Genomic DNA, 20405 nt, shown 5'->3' with positions numbered 1-20405 from the left:
CCATTGTATATTCTTGCCTCCTTTGTCAAAGATAAGGTGTCCATAGGTGCGTGGATTTATCTCTGGGCTTTCTATTTTGTTCCATTGATCTATATTTCTGTCTTTGTGCCAGTACCATACTGTCTTGATGACTGTGGCTTTGTAGTAGAGCCTGAAGTCAGGAATTATATGCCAATAAAATGGACAACGTGGAAGAAATGGACAAATTCTTAGAAAAGTACAACTTTCCAAAACTGAACCAGGAAGAAACAGAAAATCTTAACAGACCCATCACAAGCACAGAAATTGAAACTGTAATCAGAAATCTTCCAGCAAACAAAAGCCCAGGTCCAGACAGCTTCACAGCTGAATTCTACCAAAAATTTAGAGAAGAGCTAACACCTATCCTGCTCAAACTCTTCCAGAAAATTGCAGAGGAAGGTAAACTTCCAAACTCATTCTATGAGGCCACCATCACCCTAATACCAAAACCTGACAAAGATCCCACAAAAAAAGAAAACTACAGGCCATTATCACTGATGAACATAGATGCAAAAATCCTTAATAAAATTCTAGCAATTAGAATCCAACAACACATTAAAAAGATCATACACCATGACCAAGTGGGCTTTATCCCAGGGATGCAAGGATTCTTCAATATCCGCAAATCAATCAACGTAATACACCACATTAACAAATTGAAAAATAAAAGCCATATGATTATCTCAGTAGATGCAGAGAAAGCCTTTGACAAAATTCAACATCCATTCATGATAAAAACTCTCCAGAAAGCAGGAATAGAAGGAACATACCTCAACATAATAAAAGCTATATATGACAAACCCACAGCAAACATTATCTTAAATGGTGAAGAACTGAAAGCATTTCCCCTAAAGTCAGGAACAAGACAAGGGTGCCCACTTTCACCACTACTATTCAACATAGTTTTGGAAGTTTTGGCCACAGCAATCAGAGCAGAAAAAGGAATAAAAGGAATCCAAATTGGAAAAGAAGAAGTAAAACTCTGACTGTTTGCAGATGACATGATCCTCTACATAGAAAACCCTAAAGACTCCACCAGAACATTACTAGACCTAATTAATGAATATAGTAAAGTTGCAGGATATAAAATCAACACACAGAAATCCCTTGCATTCCTATACATTAATAATGAGAAAATAGAAAGAGAAATTAAGGCAACAATTCCATTCACCATTGCACCGAAAAGAATAAAATACTTAGGAATATATCTACCTAAAGAGACTAAAGACCTATATATAGGAAACTATAAAACTCTGGTGAAAGAAATCAAAGAGGACACTAATAGATGGAGAAATATACCATGTTCATGGTTATTTTCTTTTTATGTTAGCAGCCATTGATGATTGGTGCTTAAATCCACTAATTTATCAGAGGTTGTGAAATAGTGACATTCTAATTCCATTATGTCATTTTCATTTATCAGATGAAATATTGTTTTTGTGAAGAAAAGTTTTAGCTCTTTTATTATGTAATCACGGCGGTAAAACTTGTAAAAGAAAGGCAGTGTAAATTCTTGATTTTTTCCCCTTTATTTACCAGTTTCAGTATAAGAAATTGGTTCTTTAGTTTCTTCAAACAGTGCCAGTTATATTCTTTTTGAAGGGATTTTTTTTAATGCATTTACTTAAGCATATTCCGTGTGTTTCAAGACATTGGAGTTATTATTCTTTTTTTAAATTTTTATTTATTTATTTTAATTGGAAGCTAATTACTTTACAATATTGTAGTGGTTTTTGCCATGGGTGTACATGTGTTCCCCATCCTGAACCCCCTTCCCACCTCCCTCTTTATCCCATCCCCCAGGGTCATCCCAGTGCACCAGCCCTGAGCACCCTGTCTCATGCATCGAACCTGGACTGACGATCTGTTTCACATATGATAATATACATGTTTCAATGCTCTTCTCTCAAATCATCCCACCCTTGCCATCTCCCACTGAGTCTGAAAGACTGTTCTTTATATCTGTGTCTCTTTTGCTGTCTTGCATACAGGGTTATCGTTACCATCTTTCTAAATTCCATATATATGTGTTAGTATACTGTATTGGTGATTTTCTTTCTGATTTATTTCACTCTGTATAATAGGCTTGAGGTTCACCCACCTCATTAGAACTGATTCAAATGCATTCTTTTTAATGGCTGAGTAATACTCCATTATGTATATGTACCACAGCTTTCTTATCCATTCATCTGCTGATGGACATCTAGGTTGCTTCCATGTCCTGGCTATTATAAACAGTGCTGCGATGAACATTGGGGTACACATGTCTCTTTCAATTCTGGTTTCCTCGGTGTGTATGCCCAGCAGTGGGATTGCTGGGTCATATATCAGTTCTATTTCCAGTTTTTTAAGGAATCTCCACACTGTTCTCCATAGTGGCTGTACTAGTTTGCATTCCCACCAACAGTGTAAGAGAGTTCCCTTTTCTCCACACCCTCTCCAGCATTTATTGTTTGTAGACCTTTTGATAGCAACCATTCTGACTGGTGTGAGATGGTACCTCACTGTGGTTTTGATTTGCATTTCTCTGATAATGAGTGATGTTGAGCATCTTTTCATGTGTTTGTTAGCCATCTGTATGTCTTCTTTGGAGAAATGTCTATTTAGTTCTTTTGCCCATTTTTTGATGGGGTCGTTTATTTTTCTGTAATTGAGCTGCATGAGCTGCTTTTATATTTTTGAGATTAATTCTTTGTCAGTTGCTTCTGATTCTCAGATTATCCCATTTGGGCCAGTGAGACCTCTTAAAGTTGACTCTTTGATCCTTTCTAGCATGATCTTACAGTCTTTCGTAGCTTCCTGGCTCTCATATATGATGATTTTACAGCTTTTTGGGGCGGGTGAAGCATGCTCTTTTGTGGCACTTTTCAAATTTCTTTACAAGAGCCCCTGAGAGTTTTGTTATGCTTTATAAAATCATAAGAAGACAAATCAGAATGACACTGGAAACTCATTCAGAAAACTAATTTTATCAGTTTTTTAAATAATTTTTTGAGTTTCACCTGGGCATTTAGAAAAAAGAGAACGTTGTTTCTGCCCAAAGATTTTTGCATCCTGATGGGTTATCTTTTAGGACCTGGTGACGTGGTGCTGATGTTAGGAATGCACATTTGGACAAAGCCAAAATCATCAATGTGATTTCATTATGTCTCTATTTTAGTTCTGTTTCTAGCGTCAAGCCAGACACTGATTGCTAGTCATCCTAAACTATTTTCTTATAATTATGTTTAAAAGTACCTAATAAGCTGACTTTTGCTGAAGACTTTTGAAGAAGAGAGAGGATGTATGGAAATGGATGTGTTTTTCTAAACGTAGAAAATGAATGTAAAAGCAAATGGATTGCTTTTTTTCTTCTAGTCTCTACTTCTCCATTAAGTAAGGGAGATGTTTATTTTCTGCCTATTTTATAAAGTTGCTGAGTACTATAATGAGTTTATATTTATAGAGAACTTGGAGCTTTCTGGATGAAAGGTGCTAAATTAGGGCTTATTGTTTAGTGAATTTATCTGATATGTCCAGCCTCTTGGGAACATTTGCTGAAGTTAATTAAAAGCAGATAGTCCTCACTCTGACAGCTTACAGTGCCACTTACAAACCAATAACATAAACAGTGTGCACTTCTATTGTTCTGGCTTGGGATTGCCTAGACAGCCACAGCTCTTTCAGAGAGGGGGATGAGCCTACTTCTGTAGGAAAGATGAGCTTGACCGCTAAATGAAACCACAAGGATAGTCTCAATTCCATCTGAACCAACCTAGCTGCCCTCATTTAAAACACATACTTAGAATATGGAGATTTTCCTCAATTTCCAGTTGTAATTTTCAGTTTAGAAAATTAAAAATAATCTTTCCAGGACTTCCCTGGTGGTCCAGTGGTTAAGACTTTACCTTCCAATGCAGGGGATAAGGGTTCGATCCCTGGTCAGGAAGCTAAGATCCCACATGTCTCAAGGCCAAACAAATAAAGCATTAAAAAAAGAAGCAATGTTTGTAACAAAATTCAATAAAAGCTCTAAAAATGGTCCACATCAAAAAAAATCTATCATTTGGGGAAAAATTAAAGATAAAAATTTGTTTCATATGTCATTTTATGATCACTTTTTCTTTGCAGAAATGGCATTCCAAAGCAACCAACTGGACACCTTATGCTTTCTTAACACAGTGGAAGTCTTGGAGTGCAATTATAATAATGGCCTATTTGCTTCCTTTGCCAGTTGGTGATGGAGTTTTGCGGTGCGGGCTCTGTCACTGACCTGATCAAGAACACAAAAGGTAACACATTGAAGGAGGAATGGATTGCGTACATCTGCAGGGAGATCTTACGAGTAAGTGACAACATGGGATACCTTGGGAGGTATTGAACTTTACACTGACCTTCCACTAATTCATTCCATAATTCATGTCAGAAACCTCCTTAGAGCTTTATTCTGACAGTGATGGTGGCAGTGGTGTGTGTTGTGGTCTGTTGTTATGAAGGGAGAGCCATTCTAAACAGACTTCACAGGTGGCTCAAAAGGTAAAGAATCTGCCTGACAATACAGGAGACACAGGTTCAATCCCTGGGTCAGAAAGATCCCCTGGAGGAGAAAATGGCAACCCACTCCAGTACTCTTGCTGGGAGAATCCCATGGACAGAGGAGCCTGGCAGGCTACAGTCCATAGGGTCACAAAGAGTCAGATACAGCTGAGCACACACACAACAAAAAAACTGGATAGGCACGTGCACTCTCATTTGAAGGGTTAGTTGGGTGATTGCCCTTAACCTGGGATTCATTTTCTTTGGAGTTTCCGGTTGGAATTCTGATTTTAGATCACAAAGATAGTTTTCCACTTAGGAGATGGATTGTTTAAAGATATTTTGGTCACTTGTTTGAATTTTCAACTTGTGAAGGTTTATAACTAATTTAAGGCTTGTATGACGTTAGCCGTTTTAGTACATAAAACCTAGTTTAACTGATTTTGCCTTAAAAAGTTTCTTTGAGACAGCCTCTAAAATCGGTCGAAACAGTTGGGCAAAAATGTGCCCATCTGCCCAGTTTTGCCCACAAATTCCAGAGTCAGACAGTCTGCACAGCAGTGTCAGATTTGCTGAGTTCACTTTAGGAAGAAGATAACTGGCCATATTTTAGTTTGTTTGGATCAGTTGAATTATCTCTTGCTATTAATAAGGAGGCTACTATATGTCCACTGAACATTCCTATACTATATCTGCTTGACATTTATTTATTTGTCCTGCCTTCTTAATATAAGGGAACAAAACATAAAACTATTTCATAAATTAGAATGCTTGATATTGTAATGATGTTATTTCTCCCCAGTCTGATCCTTGGTATCATAAACTGCCTATTCAAATCCTTCTAGATACACTTGTGGAGGTACAAGCTGATTTTTAAAACATTATATGGAAATAACAAAAGGCCAAGAATAATCGAGGCAATTTTGAGAAACAAAGGTGAAAAATTTATGCTGCCAGTTTTCAGGACTTCTTATAAAGTTGCTAAGTAGTTAAGACAGGGTGGTATTGTCATAAGGATAGGCAAATGGCCAAGGAAACAGAATGGAGAGTCCATGAGCAGACCAGACCCACTTCTTCTGGTCACCTGATTTACAACCAGAGCAGTGCTACAGTGCATGGGGAAAAGTACAGAAAATAAATAAAAAATGACAACACTTGGGTATCCAGTGCTTGAGTTAGCAAGCATTGATATAATATGATTTGCTTCAGTATGCCAATTTCAGATTCCTTTAGGTTACAGTGTATCTTAGAACAAGTCTGTTTTTAGAACACATACCACATAAAAGCCAGTCAGGATAATTCATGGAAAAATGGAACACAATGAGGTTGAGATGTCCCTGAATAATTATTTCACATAATGAGCACAAAGTCACAAATATCATAAAGCACTAAAAATGACAGTGGTGAACATTAACAAAGGAAGTAAAAATTGCTATTTTCCTTTTTTTTTAATGTGAGACATTGGTTAAAGCTAATGGGAAATTTCTTGCTTGGTCTGAGTAATACTGTGCTTAATTAAAATTATATAATAGAAGATAACTTTTAAACTTTTAAATTCAAAAATTGCCCCCAAAAGTGGGGACTTCTGTTAAATCAGTTTTCTGTACAGACTCGGTAGATGTTCCGGGTACCAGCTGGCGAATGCAGGTGGTCCTGACTTTTCAGAGTGCTGTTAGCTGAGACATGTGCATGTTGGAACCAGTCATATCACGGCTTGTGTGGTTCCTTGTTACCCGAGATTGAAGTTGATATGCAGGTGTTTCATTTAGCACAGCACCATGCATTGTAAGGACTGTATATTTCAGTTTATACTGATCAGTTGCTTGCAGTTTAGAATAAATGAATATTGTGCTACATTTGAATTATGACCACATGAAAGATATGAATACAATAATGAAAGGATCTCTGGGTAAGTTTGAATTTTTTGGATCATTAATATCCAAAATACATTTTTTTGCATCTGAATCTATATTCCTATTAACCTTTCCCAACTCTGTCTCTCCAGGGGCTGAGTCACCTGCACCAGCATAAAGTGATTCATCGAGATATTAAAGGGCAGAATGTCTTGCTGACTGAAAATGCAGAAGTGAAACTAGGTAAGAATAGAATCCAGGGAGCCTAGGAATTACAGGAATTGGTAGGATTGTTTCAGCTGTTTTTCTTTTTGAATAATGAATGTAAATGTATCACTGTGTATTTGGAGGTCATTGTACCTGGAATGGAAAGGAACATGTTTCTTTTCCTATTTAAAAAACATTTTTTAAAAGCACTTTTAGGAGTGAACTGGAGAACCATGTGCTTAATCAATGTGTAGAAATAATTGAGCTTACTTTTTAAGCAAAGAGCCTTTAGATTAGAAGTGGCTGACCTTGAAATGGTTTCCCATATCTTATAGTTTGTTTATGTTGTTGCTGCTGTAACAGAACAACGGTGACTTATTTTTAAATTGAAAATATCCACACACATTTAGAATAATGAATTTCCTGCTATATTCCCCTATATTTTAAGTGCTGTTTACATCGATTTCATTATTACCTAGGGCACCTGTACAAAATGGATGCTTGATATTCTACTTTACACACATATTGATTATCCCACTTCCGTCTGCCAGAGTTATCAGTGAGGGAATCCTTTTCTCTGGTCCTTTCCATTAGAGCCCTTCCCACAATAAATCTGGGATTTTCCAGATGAAGTAGAGAATGCCCACATGCATTTGACTGCTTGATGTATATAAGTAAGAGCATACATTGACAGATATCCTATAAGAGATGCAATTTGTCTTCTAGAAAAGAATCACTGTCCATGATTGTTTCTTTTCAAAGAGACTTAACTATCTCCTATGTTTATATCCCAAACATTCGCTCTTGCCTTTTTGTTAAAATATATAATTTCCATTTTTTTTCTTAGTTAGCATTTGGGGCCAAGCTTTCATCTCATGAATATTCTCTTTTAAAACAAAAGCATACATTAGGTAGGGAAAACCTTTACATGTGTACTGACTACATAAGCTATCCTCAGAATGTTCACTCATCACTATTAACAGTTACTTGTGAGGGACTATTATGTTCCAGATCATGTACAAAATGCTTGAAGGCAGATGATTTCACTTAAACATTACAGCAGCTCCACGTGACTCTCAGCATGCTCATTTTATGGATTAAGAAAATGAAGCTCCAAGAGGTTTGTCTACTAGGTCACATACGAATAAGTGTCAGAAATGAGATGCAAATTTAGGCAGTCTGACTGTGGAAACTTAGCTGATGACCACTGTATTTGCATCCTCTAAACACTCTCCTTTATGGTCCAAGCTTGCCTTTTATTTAACACCTATTTTTGGTCCTCCATGGAGCCCTGATATAACCAGATATAACTCCTTGTGCTTTTCTCATTGATGTACTTTATCCATTTATATTAATATATGCAATTTAAACATATACATTCACTAGAGATTATCATGGGCTTCCCTGGTGGCTCAGATGGTAAAGAATCTGCCTGCAATGCAGGAGACCTGAGTCGGGAAGATCCCCTGGAGAAGAGCATGGCTACCCATTCCAGTATTCTTGCCTGGAGAATTCCGTAGACAGAGGAGCCTGGCAGGCCACAGTCCTTGGAGTCACAAAAAGTCAGACACAATAGAGCAACTAACACACACACACACACACACACAGATTGCTATACTAAATTAAGTAAGTCAGACAGATATCATATGATATCACTTATGTGTGGAATCTGAAAAAAAATGATGCAAGTAAACTTATTTACAAAACAAATAGACTCACAGACATAGAAAATAAACATGGTTATCCAAAGGAAAAGGTGGGGGAGGGATAAATTAGGAGGTTGGGATTAGCATGCGCACACTGCTATATATAAAATAGATAATCAACAAGGACCTACTGCATAGCACAGGGAACTCTACTCAGTACTCTGTAATAACCTATAGGGAAAAGAACCTGAAAAAGAGTAGACCTGTGTATATGTATAACTGAATCACTTAGCTCTACATCTGAAACTAGCAGAACATTGTAAATCAACTATACTCCAATCTAAAATAATTGAATATACGTATTTAATTTAATTGCAGTCACAGTAGTGAAAAGGAAGAAGCATCCTGAGTGCCCTCAACAGATGAACGGGTAAACAAAATGTGGCACCTACAGACAGTGGAATAATACTCAGTCTTAAAAAGGGAGGACATTCTAATGCATGCTGCAACATGCATTAACCTTTGAGGACATGACATTAAGTAAAATAAGCTAGTCTCTAAAAGACTAATACTGCATGATTCCACTTATATGAGGTATCTGTCTATAGCAGACAGATTCATAGAAACATAAAGTAGAATGGTGCTTTCAAGGCACCTGGGGCAGGAGGGAGAAAGAGGAATTAGTGTTTAATGGTTCGATTGAGGAAGATGAAAAAGTTCTGGAGTTGGATGGTGGTTATGGTTGCACTGGAAACTGAATGTACTTAATACCACAACACTGTCCACTATGAAGTGGTTAAAGTGGTAATTTTATGTTGTATATTTTACCACAATAAAAAAAATATTCATTTTATCCCCATATAAGACCTTCGATCACAAACTATTCATTTGTCTTCCCTTAACTAGTGGACTTTGGAGTCAGTGCCCAGCTTGATCGAACAGTGGGCAGGAGGAATACCTTCATCGGAACACCCTACTGGATGGCGCCAGAAGTTATTGCCTGCGATGAAAACCCAGATGCCACGTATGATTTCAAGGTGTGTCTTCTTACTCTTCCTAAGTTTCCAGGCGTGCCTAAACATCTCCCTCTGAGACTTGTAGAGAATTTGCTCATGGCTTTGGTCTTGTGATTTGTATAATCCAAAGGGAAAACTAAAAGACATTTCTTGAGTTTAAAATTATGACATTCAAATGAGAATCTTTTTAACAAACTCACCCATCATATCTCATTGCCTATTTGTACAAAAAATATGTATATATATATATATTTAAACCATTTTCTATGTTCTTTTAACCTTCTCTTGCTTCTTACTAGAAAATAGATTTCTATTTTGGTTGTAGTTTAGATTTTTGGCAAAGCATATGTATTCTGAGAGCTTTTTATGTTAAAAGAAATCAAGACATGAGTTTGTTTTCTTAGGTCATCTTTTTCTGGTTAAAAACAATTATATTTAGTCATTTCTACATAGTTCAAAGTTTAATTATTAGAGTTTCTTTTCAAAATGAGAGAGAATCAGATAGGTTGGTAGCTACTTTACAGTGTTTCTATAGCCTATTGCCATGTTTGATAGAAATTTGATTTGTGGCTTGACATTTTGTATCATCAACTGGAAAATTGCTAGTAACTCAAAGCAGTGTTTAAGTGGAAAGGTGTAAGTTTTCTCCTCCAAGAAGCCTCCTCTTTTCCACAGGTGCATGGACTTTTCACCAAAGGACTTTAATGATTACTTTGAAATACCCTCATCTTACGGATGTGGGAACTCCACAATGCACACCCAGTTGGTGTCTTCTCACAGACTTGGCCCCCATATCTCCAAGCTCTCTGTTGAGAGATTTTCCTAAATATTACCATGTTTCTCTATGATGCACTCCTACATAAATATATATAGGAGTATAAGTATCCAATATATAAAATATAAATGTCCAATTTACCAACAAAACAGCCTCTGAAGAATATATTTGAAGAATTCCTCTATTAAAGAACAATTTTAGTTCTCCACATATGGTGTTATTATTGAAATCAGGTCACAAAGATGCAAACATTGCAATGTCTTTGGGACCCAGTGTCTCAGGGCACTGACAAAATTATTTGCCTCTTTGGAGAAATGCAAGTTTGAAGGTCTAAAAACAAAATAATCTTCTGTAAATTTCCTCCTTCTTTCACAGTTAGTCACTGTAATAACCTGACAACAATCTGTCTGAACACAGCTGCCAAGTTAAAAATTAATCTTTTGCCAAAATAAATGTCATTTATTTAAACTGTTAATGATAAGCACATTTAAATAATTTAATTTGCAAATCCCTTCAGAGGAGCCACTACAAAATATATGTCCCAGACCAGATATGTGTACCACGATTGGCTATAAGCAATTCTTCAAACTATAGTTATACTTAACAAGTGCTAACTGGTCTATATCTTGGCCACAGACATTTTAAATTGCTTTATAACATACCATAGAGAATCAGAGTGTTTCAAACATTTAATCTCATTTTAGCCTGTAAGTATTTTGTCTGCCTATAATATATATGGGACTTTTGTTCTATGGCATAAAATAGATCCCTGTGACTTAGCTATTTTCAGTAGAGTGTCTAGAAGAGGACTCCTCTGATCAAGCCGAGGCTTGGAAGTAAACTGATATCTTGAATCTCTTTCTTCAGATTATGGTTTATAGTCAGATTAAGGAATATAGCTTGGGGTTGGTGAAAAATTTTTGAGCCTAATGCATAATCCTAGTGTGAACAAAGCCTGATGTATAACCGTAGGTGTGGACAAAGCCTGATGCATAATCGTAGGTGTGGACAAAGCCTGATGTATAACCGTAGGTGTGGATAAAGCCTGATGTATAACCGTAAGTGTGGACAAAGCCTGATGTATAACCATAGGTGTGGATAAAGCCTGATGTATAACCGTAGGTGTGGATAAAGCCTGATGTATAGCCGTAGGTGTGGACAAAGCCTGATGCATAACCGTAGGTGTGGACAAAGCCTGATGCATAACCGTGGGTGTGGACACAACCTGATGTATGAATAACAGGGAGCATCGTGCTGCACTGGGACGTTTCAGAGGTGCTGGAAGGTCCTGAGACACTAGGAAATCAAAGATTAATTTCTGTGTTTTTTATTAAAAAATAAAGGATCATGATGAGAGAACAAATTCAACCATATCAGCCATTTTACACCTTCAGTGCAACTTACTTTGTTTGGATTGTCATAAACGTAGGTTGTGTAAGAGGAGGAAGTCATGGCAAGAATATGAGCTTTGCTGGCCACTTGTCATGAGTTAAAGAAGGAGCACAACCAAAGGGTGGATTAGGAAGACCAAGCAGAAAAGAAGATTTGGGGGTTCTCTGAAGATTCGTTCCAACCACCTTGCAGTTTTTCTGTGGATCAGAGAAGAAGCTATACTTTAAATAATCTTGCTACTTCTTTCTCAGCATCAGATCTTATTCTTTTTTTCTGTTTAGTGTTCTTAGGAATGTGGCCAGTCACCAGGAGACAGCTCAACAATACATCGACTTTCAAAACCATTTATTCATTCACTCAGTGTGTATTTATTGAATACTCACTATGCAAAAGGAATTAGCCAAGCTCTACCTGTATATGCAGTTTTTTCCTAGAAAGTCCATTTGCGACTTTATCAAAGTTCAGTGGTTTGTTGCTGTGTTTGGTTGTCCATTTGACCCAGGGTGTATCCTAGCCTCAGAGACTGACCTTAGCACTCTAGTCTCTCACCTGCTGTGGGCATGTTTAGAATAAAAGTTAAGTTGAAGGCCACTGGGCTTTGTCAGGTTTTCTTTCACAAAAGCCCTTTCTTTCCAATAAAGACAAAATGCAAAGGAATATAGTTTGGTTTTATTATTTATTTCTTTTTTTAAAGATTTTTTTCATTTCCTTCTGGCTGTACTGTGTCTCTGTTGCTGTGCGGGCTTTTCTCTAGTTGCAACAGGCAGGGGCTAGTCTCTAGTCGTGGCGCCAGGCTTCTCCTTGAGGAGGCTTCTTTTGCTGCGAAGCATGGGCTCCAGGGCACTCCACTTCAGTAGCTGCAGCTCCTGGGCTCTAGGGCACAGACTCAATACAGTACACATAGAGGTGCACAGGCTTATCTGTTCTGCAACATGTGGGATCTTCCCAGGGCAGGGATTGAACCTGTGTTTCCTGCATTGTCAGGCAGATTCTTTACCATTGAGCCACCAGGAAAGCCCCTGAGTATTATTTTATTTGCCTAATGTCTTTAGAAACTGCTGTGTTTTTTTTAAACTATAGCAATTCAGTAAAATAGGAGCTTCTATATAAGAAAATAGGCTGAAGAGCCCATGCTTTTTCTTGCAGTCTGGTTTTATCGATACCTGCTGGGCACAGTATGCCACTGCCTGAAAGTAGCCCCTACCCTAAGGAGGAGCCAGAATCTCACCCTTTCCCCTAGAGCCCTTCCTTTCTTGTTTTCAGAAAATCTGTCAAAACACTTCAAGCAAAAGGCAAGGTTTCATTTTCCTGATAAGTACGTGGGGCAATAATGAAAGCTTGCTCATTTAATAATAAGCATTCAAAAGACTTGGAATTAATAAAGCTGTTCAAAATTTCTAGGCTGTTTAAATTGTTATTTTTTTAACTTGAATTTCATTTCAGTTAGATGGGATTTGCCGAGTGTTTTATAGTCCTATGTATTTATTGCTTTGACAGAACTACTCACTGACGGACGTTCTCTGTGGGCAGGAGCCCATTCGTAGTTGAATAAAGACTGGCACAGCTGCCCACAGGAATACTACACAGCCATCTGAACAATGAGATAGTGTATATGTTGAAGTTGGGCAGATTCCAAGATACAGTGTGAGGTACACAAAGCAGCTTACAGTACGCATAGTAGAGTCTGGTTCGCCCCTACCTGATGGATGGATGGATGTGGATGGAGAAATTAAACTTTTTTTAAACTTTTTATATTGAAGTATAACTGATTGACAGTGCTGTGATAGTTTCAGGTGGGCGGCAAAGGGACTCAGCCATACATACACATGTATCCGTTCTCTCCCAAGACTCCCCTCCTGTCCAGCATGCCACTTAACATTGAGCAGAGCTCCCTGTGCTACACAGTAGGTCCTTGTTGGTTATTCATTATAAACAGAGCAGAATTTTTGTGTTAAACTTTTTATTTTATATATCTTTCTGTAACTGTTCTAGTTTTTTAAACCGTAAACTGGTGATGCTTTTACAGCAACTTAGTCAAGTAAGAAAAGTATGGTGAAATGGTGTATCCCCTCAACCCCACCACCATCCACTGGCCTGATCTGTGCTCATGTCGTTTGTTATCTGCCTAAACTCTGAGACTTTGCACACAGGTGCTGTGGACCATTTAAAGACGTAGATGTCTCCTGCAGGGTTTGGGTGAGTATCGTGCTCTGGCTGTAGAGCAAGTACTCATTCTCTTGTGTTACAGATAATTGGCTTTATTCAGACAGAATGAAAAGGACCCCTGAAGGTAAGAGGCTCAGCTGGAGAGAAAGTGAGCACTTGCCTAGCCAGGGAGCATCACCAAGGTGTATGTGATGTGCTTTGTGAGAGGATGATCTTCACATTGCAGAATGAGGTTTGCCTCTCACATGAGGCCTGACCTCTGTCTACTGAAATTTCAACAAAGCTCCCATCTCCGTGTGGCAGGAAGAAAGGATGATACAGACACCACCGTTACTGTTCCTGGCAGAGACAAACTTCTATCCAGCATATTCCTCGTGCTGCATGTTCACACCCACTTGCGTAGGACTTTTTAGTCGGACATACTACCACTCCATCCAGGCTCTCGGTTGATCCCCAGGTGAAGAAGATAACCTGTTCATCCAATATTTTCCCTATGGTCACATTACAAATGTATATGAACAAGGAATTCTGGGGGAGATGAGATTATGAATAACTACCACTAAAAAAGGCTGAGCACCAAAGAATTGATGCTTTCAATTTGTGGTGCTGGAGAAGACTTGAGAGTCCCTTGAACAGCACGGAGAACAAACCAGCCAATCCTAAAGGAAATCAATCCTGAATATTCATTGGAAGCCTTGATGCTGAAGCTAAAGCTCCAATACTTTGGCCACCTGATGCAAAGAACTGGCTCACTGAAAAAGACCCTGATGCTGGGAAAGATGGAAGGCAAGAGAAGAGGGGAGCAACAGAGGATGAAACAGTTGTATGGCATCACCCATTCAATGGGCATGAGTTTGAGCAAACTCCGGGAGATAGTGAAGGCCAGGGAAGCCTGGTGTGCTAAAGTCCATGGGGACGTGAAGAATCAGACATGACTGAGCAACTGAACAACCTCTGCTTGAATGACCTCAGTCACCCTGATCTCACCACCTTGGTTCTGTTTATATATAATGTAGTGTATATGATGTAGGGCATGTCAGGCCTTTGAGGTTGGATAGGATTGGTTTAAAATGTAGACATCACTTCCTTGCACTGTATAACCTCAGGGAAGTTATTTAACCTTTCTGAGCCTCTGTGGGAGTATATGACAAGGCTCTATTAGAATAAAGTGAACTGACATACATTAAGGAATTAATTCACTACCATTTGATAAGTAGTCAATGTATGGTAGTTAATATTCATGTTTATGTTTCATCTGAAGATACTGCCATTTGGAGACATTTTGACCTAAAACAAATCCCAGGAATATCGTAGAATTTGAGCCACCTATTTGTACTACCCACCTCTAATTTTCGGCTTGCATTGAGCCACAATCTGCTTCTCTACTTACACCTCTAGATTAAGGTGCTGCCCTTAGGGACCACATAAAATAAATTCATTTTGCTTTTTCCAGGTGTAGCATTTCCAAAAGGAAAATAAGTTGCATGTTGAAAGACTGATTTCTGGTCTTCTTTTAAAAAAAAAAGACTGATTTCTTGGTCTTGGCAAAACTTGGTAGACTCTACTACACCAATTGCACCTGTTATGAAGCTCTTGTTTGTGAGCTCTAGACCACCCTGCTAGCTTCTGCTCAGGGGTGATGGGGTCAGGACTCAGCCAACCCCATTTCTGCTTGGCCATCGGGGTAGCTCGCAAGGCTGGAGGAGGAAGGACACACCTTTTCCTGTTTGCTTCCTCTAAGCTTCCTGTTTACTCCTGTAACATCCCAGAAACATCTCTGAGTACCAGGGCTCCTTGTCACTCACTGGTTTGCTCGTTGAACTGCCAGTCAGTGATAATTGGACCTCAGGCTTTGTCTGTGCCAGTATTTGTTAAAAACCCACTGTGTACACTGCTTGTGTTAGGGACTTTGCATATATACCTTGTTTTTTAATTGTTACTATTTTTAATATTTTTTTATTCACTTGGCTGTATTGGGTCTTAGCTATGGCACATGGGATCTTTCGTTGTATTGCTCAGATCTCTAGTTGTGGCACATGGGCTCACTTGTTGCAGCACGTGGACTTTGCTCTGAGGCATGTGGGATCTTCATTACCCAACCAGGGACCAACGCATGCCCTGCATTGCAAGGCAAATACTTAACCAGTGGACCAGCAGGGAAGTATCCTGCATATCTTATTGAATTCTCGTGTTAACCGTGCAAGATAGGTGTTCTGTTCGTGCTACAAGTGAGGACATCAGTTCAGAGGGTCGAGGGGGGGTCACCCCAGGTCTGCTCGCTACACGTGTTCTTTCTACCTTTCAGGGCACACTGGGGCTCTTCTCCTGCCTGCCCCCACACCCCCACCTCTCTCTCCTTGTATGGCTGGTTCAGCCTTCTGAAAGTCCTCTTCACTTGTTGAGCAACCCAGCCCCAAGAGGAATGGCCTCTTGTGATGTTCAAGTTCCTCTGTGCCAGCTAGCCCCCCACCAGCCAGAAGTTGCGTGCTTGCCGCTGCCTTCTCGGAGGCACTAGAATTTGTCTCTGTTCTGTTGGTGATGCGCACAGTACTGGGCTATTAATCATGCTGCCGGCCAGGCTGCGCAGCACCTCTAGAATAATGAATTACCCAACCCCTGCCAGAATGAGTCACTCCACGGCCACGGAGGAAACTTATCTCTCCCAACTCTCTCCTCATCTTGTTTCTCCCTCTTCCCTCTCTCGTCTCCTGTGATCTGTCTTGCCAGTTGTAATTGGAACATTTTCTCCCGTATTTAAGTTCTGAAGTGTCTCTGGGACTTGCTAATATATCCAAAGGCTTAAATAAGGCCCGTCAAGGACGTTTATTGCTTTCTAGCATGGGCAGTTAAGCATAGCTTACAAGCAGCTCTGGGTATATATGGCCAGGAATATAAATGTTCCTTTTGGAATACAAGAGAATCCCAGAAAGGGGAAAAAAAAAAGATCCTAATAATGATATCAAATGAAGGCTTAAAGAAGAAATAATCTCTGGCCTGGTCATGTGACAAAGGATGCACCGGAGTTGGGATGTTGTGATCTTGCGTTTGAAGGGGTTGTTTGGCGGGGTTGGGGAAAGCAGCCAGAGAGAGAATCTGAGATACTGTGTACTGAATGAAGGAAACATCACTCTTTCACTAACCCTTCCTGCTCCTGGTGGCATAAAGGGAGGATCTCCCAACAACTGGGACCTCTCTTTTTCCTTACTATCGAAATATGCTTCCTCACGTGATTGCTCCATACATACGATCACTAAGAAATGTTTTTAGGCATACTTACATTTCTTGTGTCACCAGAAGTCTGGAGGAAGGCAGGTGAGTGTTGATTGATGTCTTCAAAACATGGGCTCCTACCTTCCTGCCCTGTCAGCCTTAGTTTGTCGACTTACTGCCTCATGGTTGCAAGATGGATGCTGTAACTCCAGATGGCATGTTTGTATTCAAGGCACTAAGAAGTGGGAAAGAGTTGTCAAGACACCAGCTGTATTTGTCATTTATTTCAGGAAAAGCAAAAGCTTTCCCAGAAGATGTTTGCCTGGGTCTCAGCAGCCAGAACTAGGTCACTTCCTTGACTGCCATCCTTAGCTGAGGGAAATCTGGATACCGAGTTTAGCTTTCCTATGCGCTGAAATGGAGGCAGCAAGGGCAGTGCAGATTGAAACGCCTGTTGGGTTAGCCAACAGACAGTACTGGCCACAGCCAATTCGAGGGAAGCCATAGAAGGCTACACTGGGCAGGCAAAGGCAGTCTTACCTCACAGTGGAAGACAAGGACATGATGAATTATTCTTGAGCCCGCTGTGTACCGGGTTTTGTGTTAGGCAGCATGCCTGCGTACATACACGTCACAATTGTCTATTGTGTAGTGGAAAGCTGAGCTCTGTGCGGTCTTCTGGATGCAGTTAAATTAGGAACCTGAACTTGAATCTGGGTCTGTCTGACTTATTCACACTGCCTCTAGGAAGTTGAGCACTGGTTTAGGATGCGCCTCACTGAATCTCAACACCTTCATCTGAGTCACCAGCACTTTAAGGTACCTGTAGACAAAGGAGGAATCTGAAGCGATTATTTTATGGGTCCCTAATAAGGTTCTTAAAGTGAGTTATTAGGTTCTTACATTGTGATGATAGTTTAAAAAAAGAACTAGCCTGGGAGGCAGGAGACCCAGCTCTGATTAAAACCTGGTGCTTAGTTGCTCTGTGATCTTAAGTCATTTTTTCTCCTCTGTGAAATGAAAAGTTGGACTAAATGACCTACAAAAGGTCTAAGGGACTTTCCTGGTGATCCAGTGGTTAAGACTCTGCATTCCCACTGCAGAGGGCACAGGTTCAATCCCTGGTCAAGGAACTAAGGTCCCACATGTTGTGTGAACAAAAACAAACAAACAACCATCCTTCTACAGAGGGTCTAGCCTTAAGACACTTAGGTTTTGCTCCTTTCTCTCATGTGTCTATTCACTCGACAAGTATTTATGAAGTACCTACTATGTGCCGGGCACTGTTCTAATACTATGTACCAGTCAACAAAGCAAAGATTCCCTGCCCTTGTGGACTTCATGATCAAGTGCGTGTGTTGTGGGCAGAGGACACAAACAGTGAACAAAAAAACATAATAAATTAGTGATGAGTCAATTACACAGTTGTCAGAAGGTGATCAGTTCTCTGGGGAACAAAAGTGGGAAAGGGGGAGGGGTCTGGCCACGCTGGGAGAGAGGTTGGGTGGTCCTCACTAAGAACAAAGCATCTGAGCAAAGCCTTTCGTGGAGGGGAGAGAGTCAGTCCACACATGATTAGGGTCAGTGCTGCAGGCAGAGGGAATATCTGAAGCAAAAACTCTAAGGTAGGAGTTTGTGTGAGTTTTCTGAGCCATCTTCTTCCCCTGTCTGAAGACTAGCCTGGAGCTTTTCTCATCCTGGTTCCATCACTTTCTTTCAGCTATGTTGGCTTTCAAACCAGTTCAAGCTTCCTAGACTTGAAAGCCATTTAATTTGACTTTGCTATGGCAGGTGGGGACAGAGAGCCCAGCCACTGCCTTCGTGTTTGCATCTCGGTTCACACTGTACAAACACTCGGTTTCCCAAGATGCTGGATAGGTGGCAGGAGACCTGCCGAGGCCTGGAGTCTTAACAGAACAGCCCAATCCCTCCCCCATTTCCAGACTGTTTTCTGTTGAATGCCTCCCGTGCAGTAAGTGAGTCAGGGTTTTCATCATGTTCCCCAATGATTGTCTGTGTCAGTGAACCATCATGTTCTGGTACAAGAGAGCTGTGTGCTCATCTTTACAGTTGCTGCTCTTGAGCCAGCCTGTGAGGGATGGGCTGGGCTTTCCCCATTAGCTCCAGAAAGAACCTCAGTGAGCAAGACCAGCAGCCTGCGGGAAGATTTAGCAAAGCGCCAGGCTGTGCCACTCTTGTCTGTGTGTGTGTGTGTGTGTGTGTGTGTGTGTGTGTGTGTGTTCAGCGACACATTTGAATATACCTTGAAATGGAACAAAGAAAGGATGATAAAGTGATGTTCTGTGCAGAGATGTTCTTGGAATCTGGGCAGTGGTTTTGTGCAGGTGCATTATTATCTCCAAATAGACTGAGAACTTGTAACATTTATATGGACAGGTTGATGGGCTCGTGAATTAAAGAATCCCTGCTTGGTCCTAGTGTGGGGTTAGGATGTGCCCCAGCCACCTGCTCTAAGGTAGATCACATTTTAGGCAAGAGTCTAGATCCCCTTGAAAGTCCTGTTCAGGTTGTACGGGCCTCAGTTCAAATACTGAACAGGCCTAGGTGTCACCCACAGGATATTGAGAAGTTTAGTTCTAGGGAATGGCTCAGGGAGGAGTTCATAGTTCTCTTCCAGTTACATCTCCTTGATGTGTGACCTTGACATTTGCTTAGTGGGCAAGGGAACTTAACTTTGATCTCTGAAATCTTGTGAGGTTACAGGTGAGAATTTAGAATGATATACAAAATGCAACGTATATTTAAAAAGAAAGGGAGCATGAGAGTCTTCATCAGGATTGTGAACCATTGAACCAAGTGTTACGTGTGTTGTCTTAGCAGTGTTTTTGGCACTTCCTGACTTGGTTTTCCCTTCTCTCGATTTGCTTCCCTTCTATGCACTATTTAGAAACAGTTCAGCGATGTGCACAGAGTGGGGGAGAAGCATATTGTTCAAGATTGCATAGGTCGAGGTGGAGGCATTAGCCTAGAAAATTCTGATAAGAGCATGAAAGTTAATCTGAGAATAAGAAAGACAATAAGGGTATAGGATTTCTGTTTTGCATATGTGTCTATTTACCAGATAAAAATATATGGTAATATTGTTCATTCATTTAACAAATATATCGAGCACCCACTACTCAGTGCTCTATTCTAAGCACTGAGATACAGCAGTAGACAAAACTAAACAAAAGCTTCCCCACCCTCATGTTGTTTGGTTAAATGATATGAATTGCTGGGCTTTTTTGTAGGTTAAAAACAAATGACTATAAATACTGTATGATCTAGCATCTACTACATGGTCTTTCCATTCTTAGGTCTTTATTTAAAAGAGATAAGAGCATACATCCATACAAAGGCTTGCACATGAGTATTTGTAGCAGCTTTATTTTTAATGGCCTTGACTGGAAACAACCCAAATGTCCATCAACAAGTGAATGAATAAACGAATGGTAGCATCTGCGTTGGTGCGGTGGAGCACTACTCGGCAGTAAGAAGGACTGAAGTACTAATACGGAAGGCAACATGGATGGATCTTAAGTACAATATGTTAAGCGAAAGAAACCAGGAGGTTTCATTCTATACAAAACTTTAGAAGATACAG

The 20405-nt window shown here is 39.9% G+C and overlaps 1 protein-coding gene across 7 annotated transcripts in view; it reads left to right on the top strand.

The window, feature by feature from the left end:
* Positions 1 to 20405, top strand: part of TNIK (TRAF2 and NCK interacting kinase) — a 407321-nt gene that overhangs the window by 264594 nt on the left and 122322 nt on the right. For all 7 annotated transcript variants that reach the window (XM_010835247.1, XM_010835246.1, XM_010835244.1 and 4 more), the window contains exons 5-7: positions 4235 to 4345; positions 6542 to 6632; positions 9149 to 9279. In XM_010835247.1, coding sequence (XP_010833549.1) covers positions 4235 to 4345; positions 6542 to 6632; positions 9149 to 9279 — 333 coding nt within the window. The remainder of the gene's footprint in view (positions 1 to 4234; positions 4346 to 6541; positions 6633 to 9148; positions 9280 to 20405) is intronic.

This window comes from Bison bison, unplaced genomic scaffold (assembly GCF_000754665.1).
Source record: "Bison bison bison isolate TAMUID 2011002044 unplaced genomic scaffold, Bison_UMD1.0 scf7180017864040, whole genome shotgun sequence".
Taxonomy (NCBI): Eukaryota; Metazoa; Chordata; class Mammalia; order Artiodactyla; family Bovidae; genus Bison; species Bison bison.
This window is presented reverse-complemented; position numbering and strand designations above follow the sequence as displayed.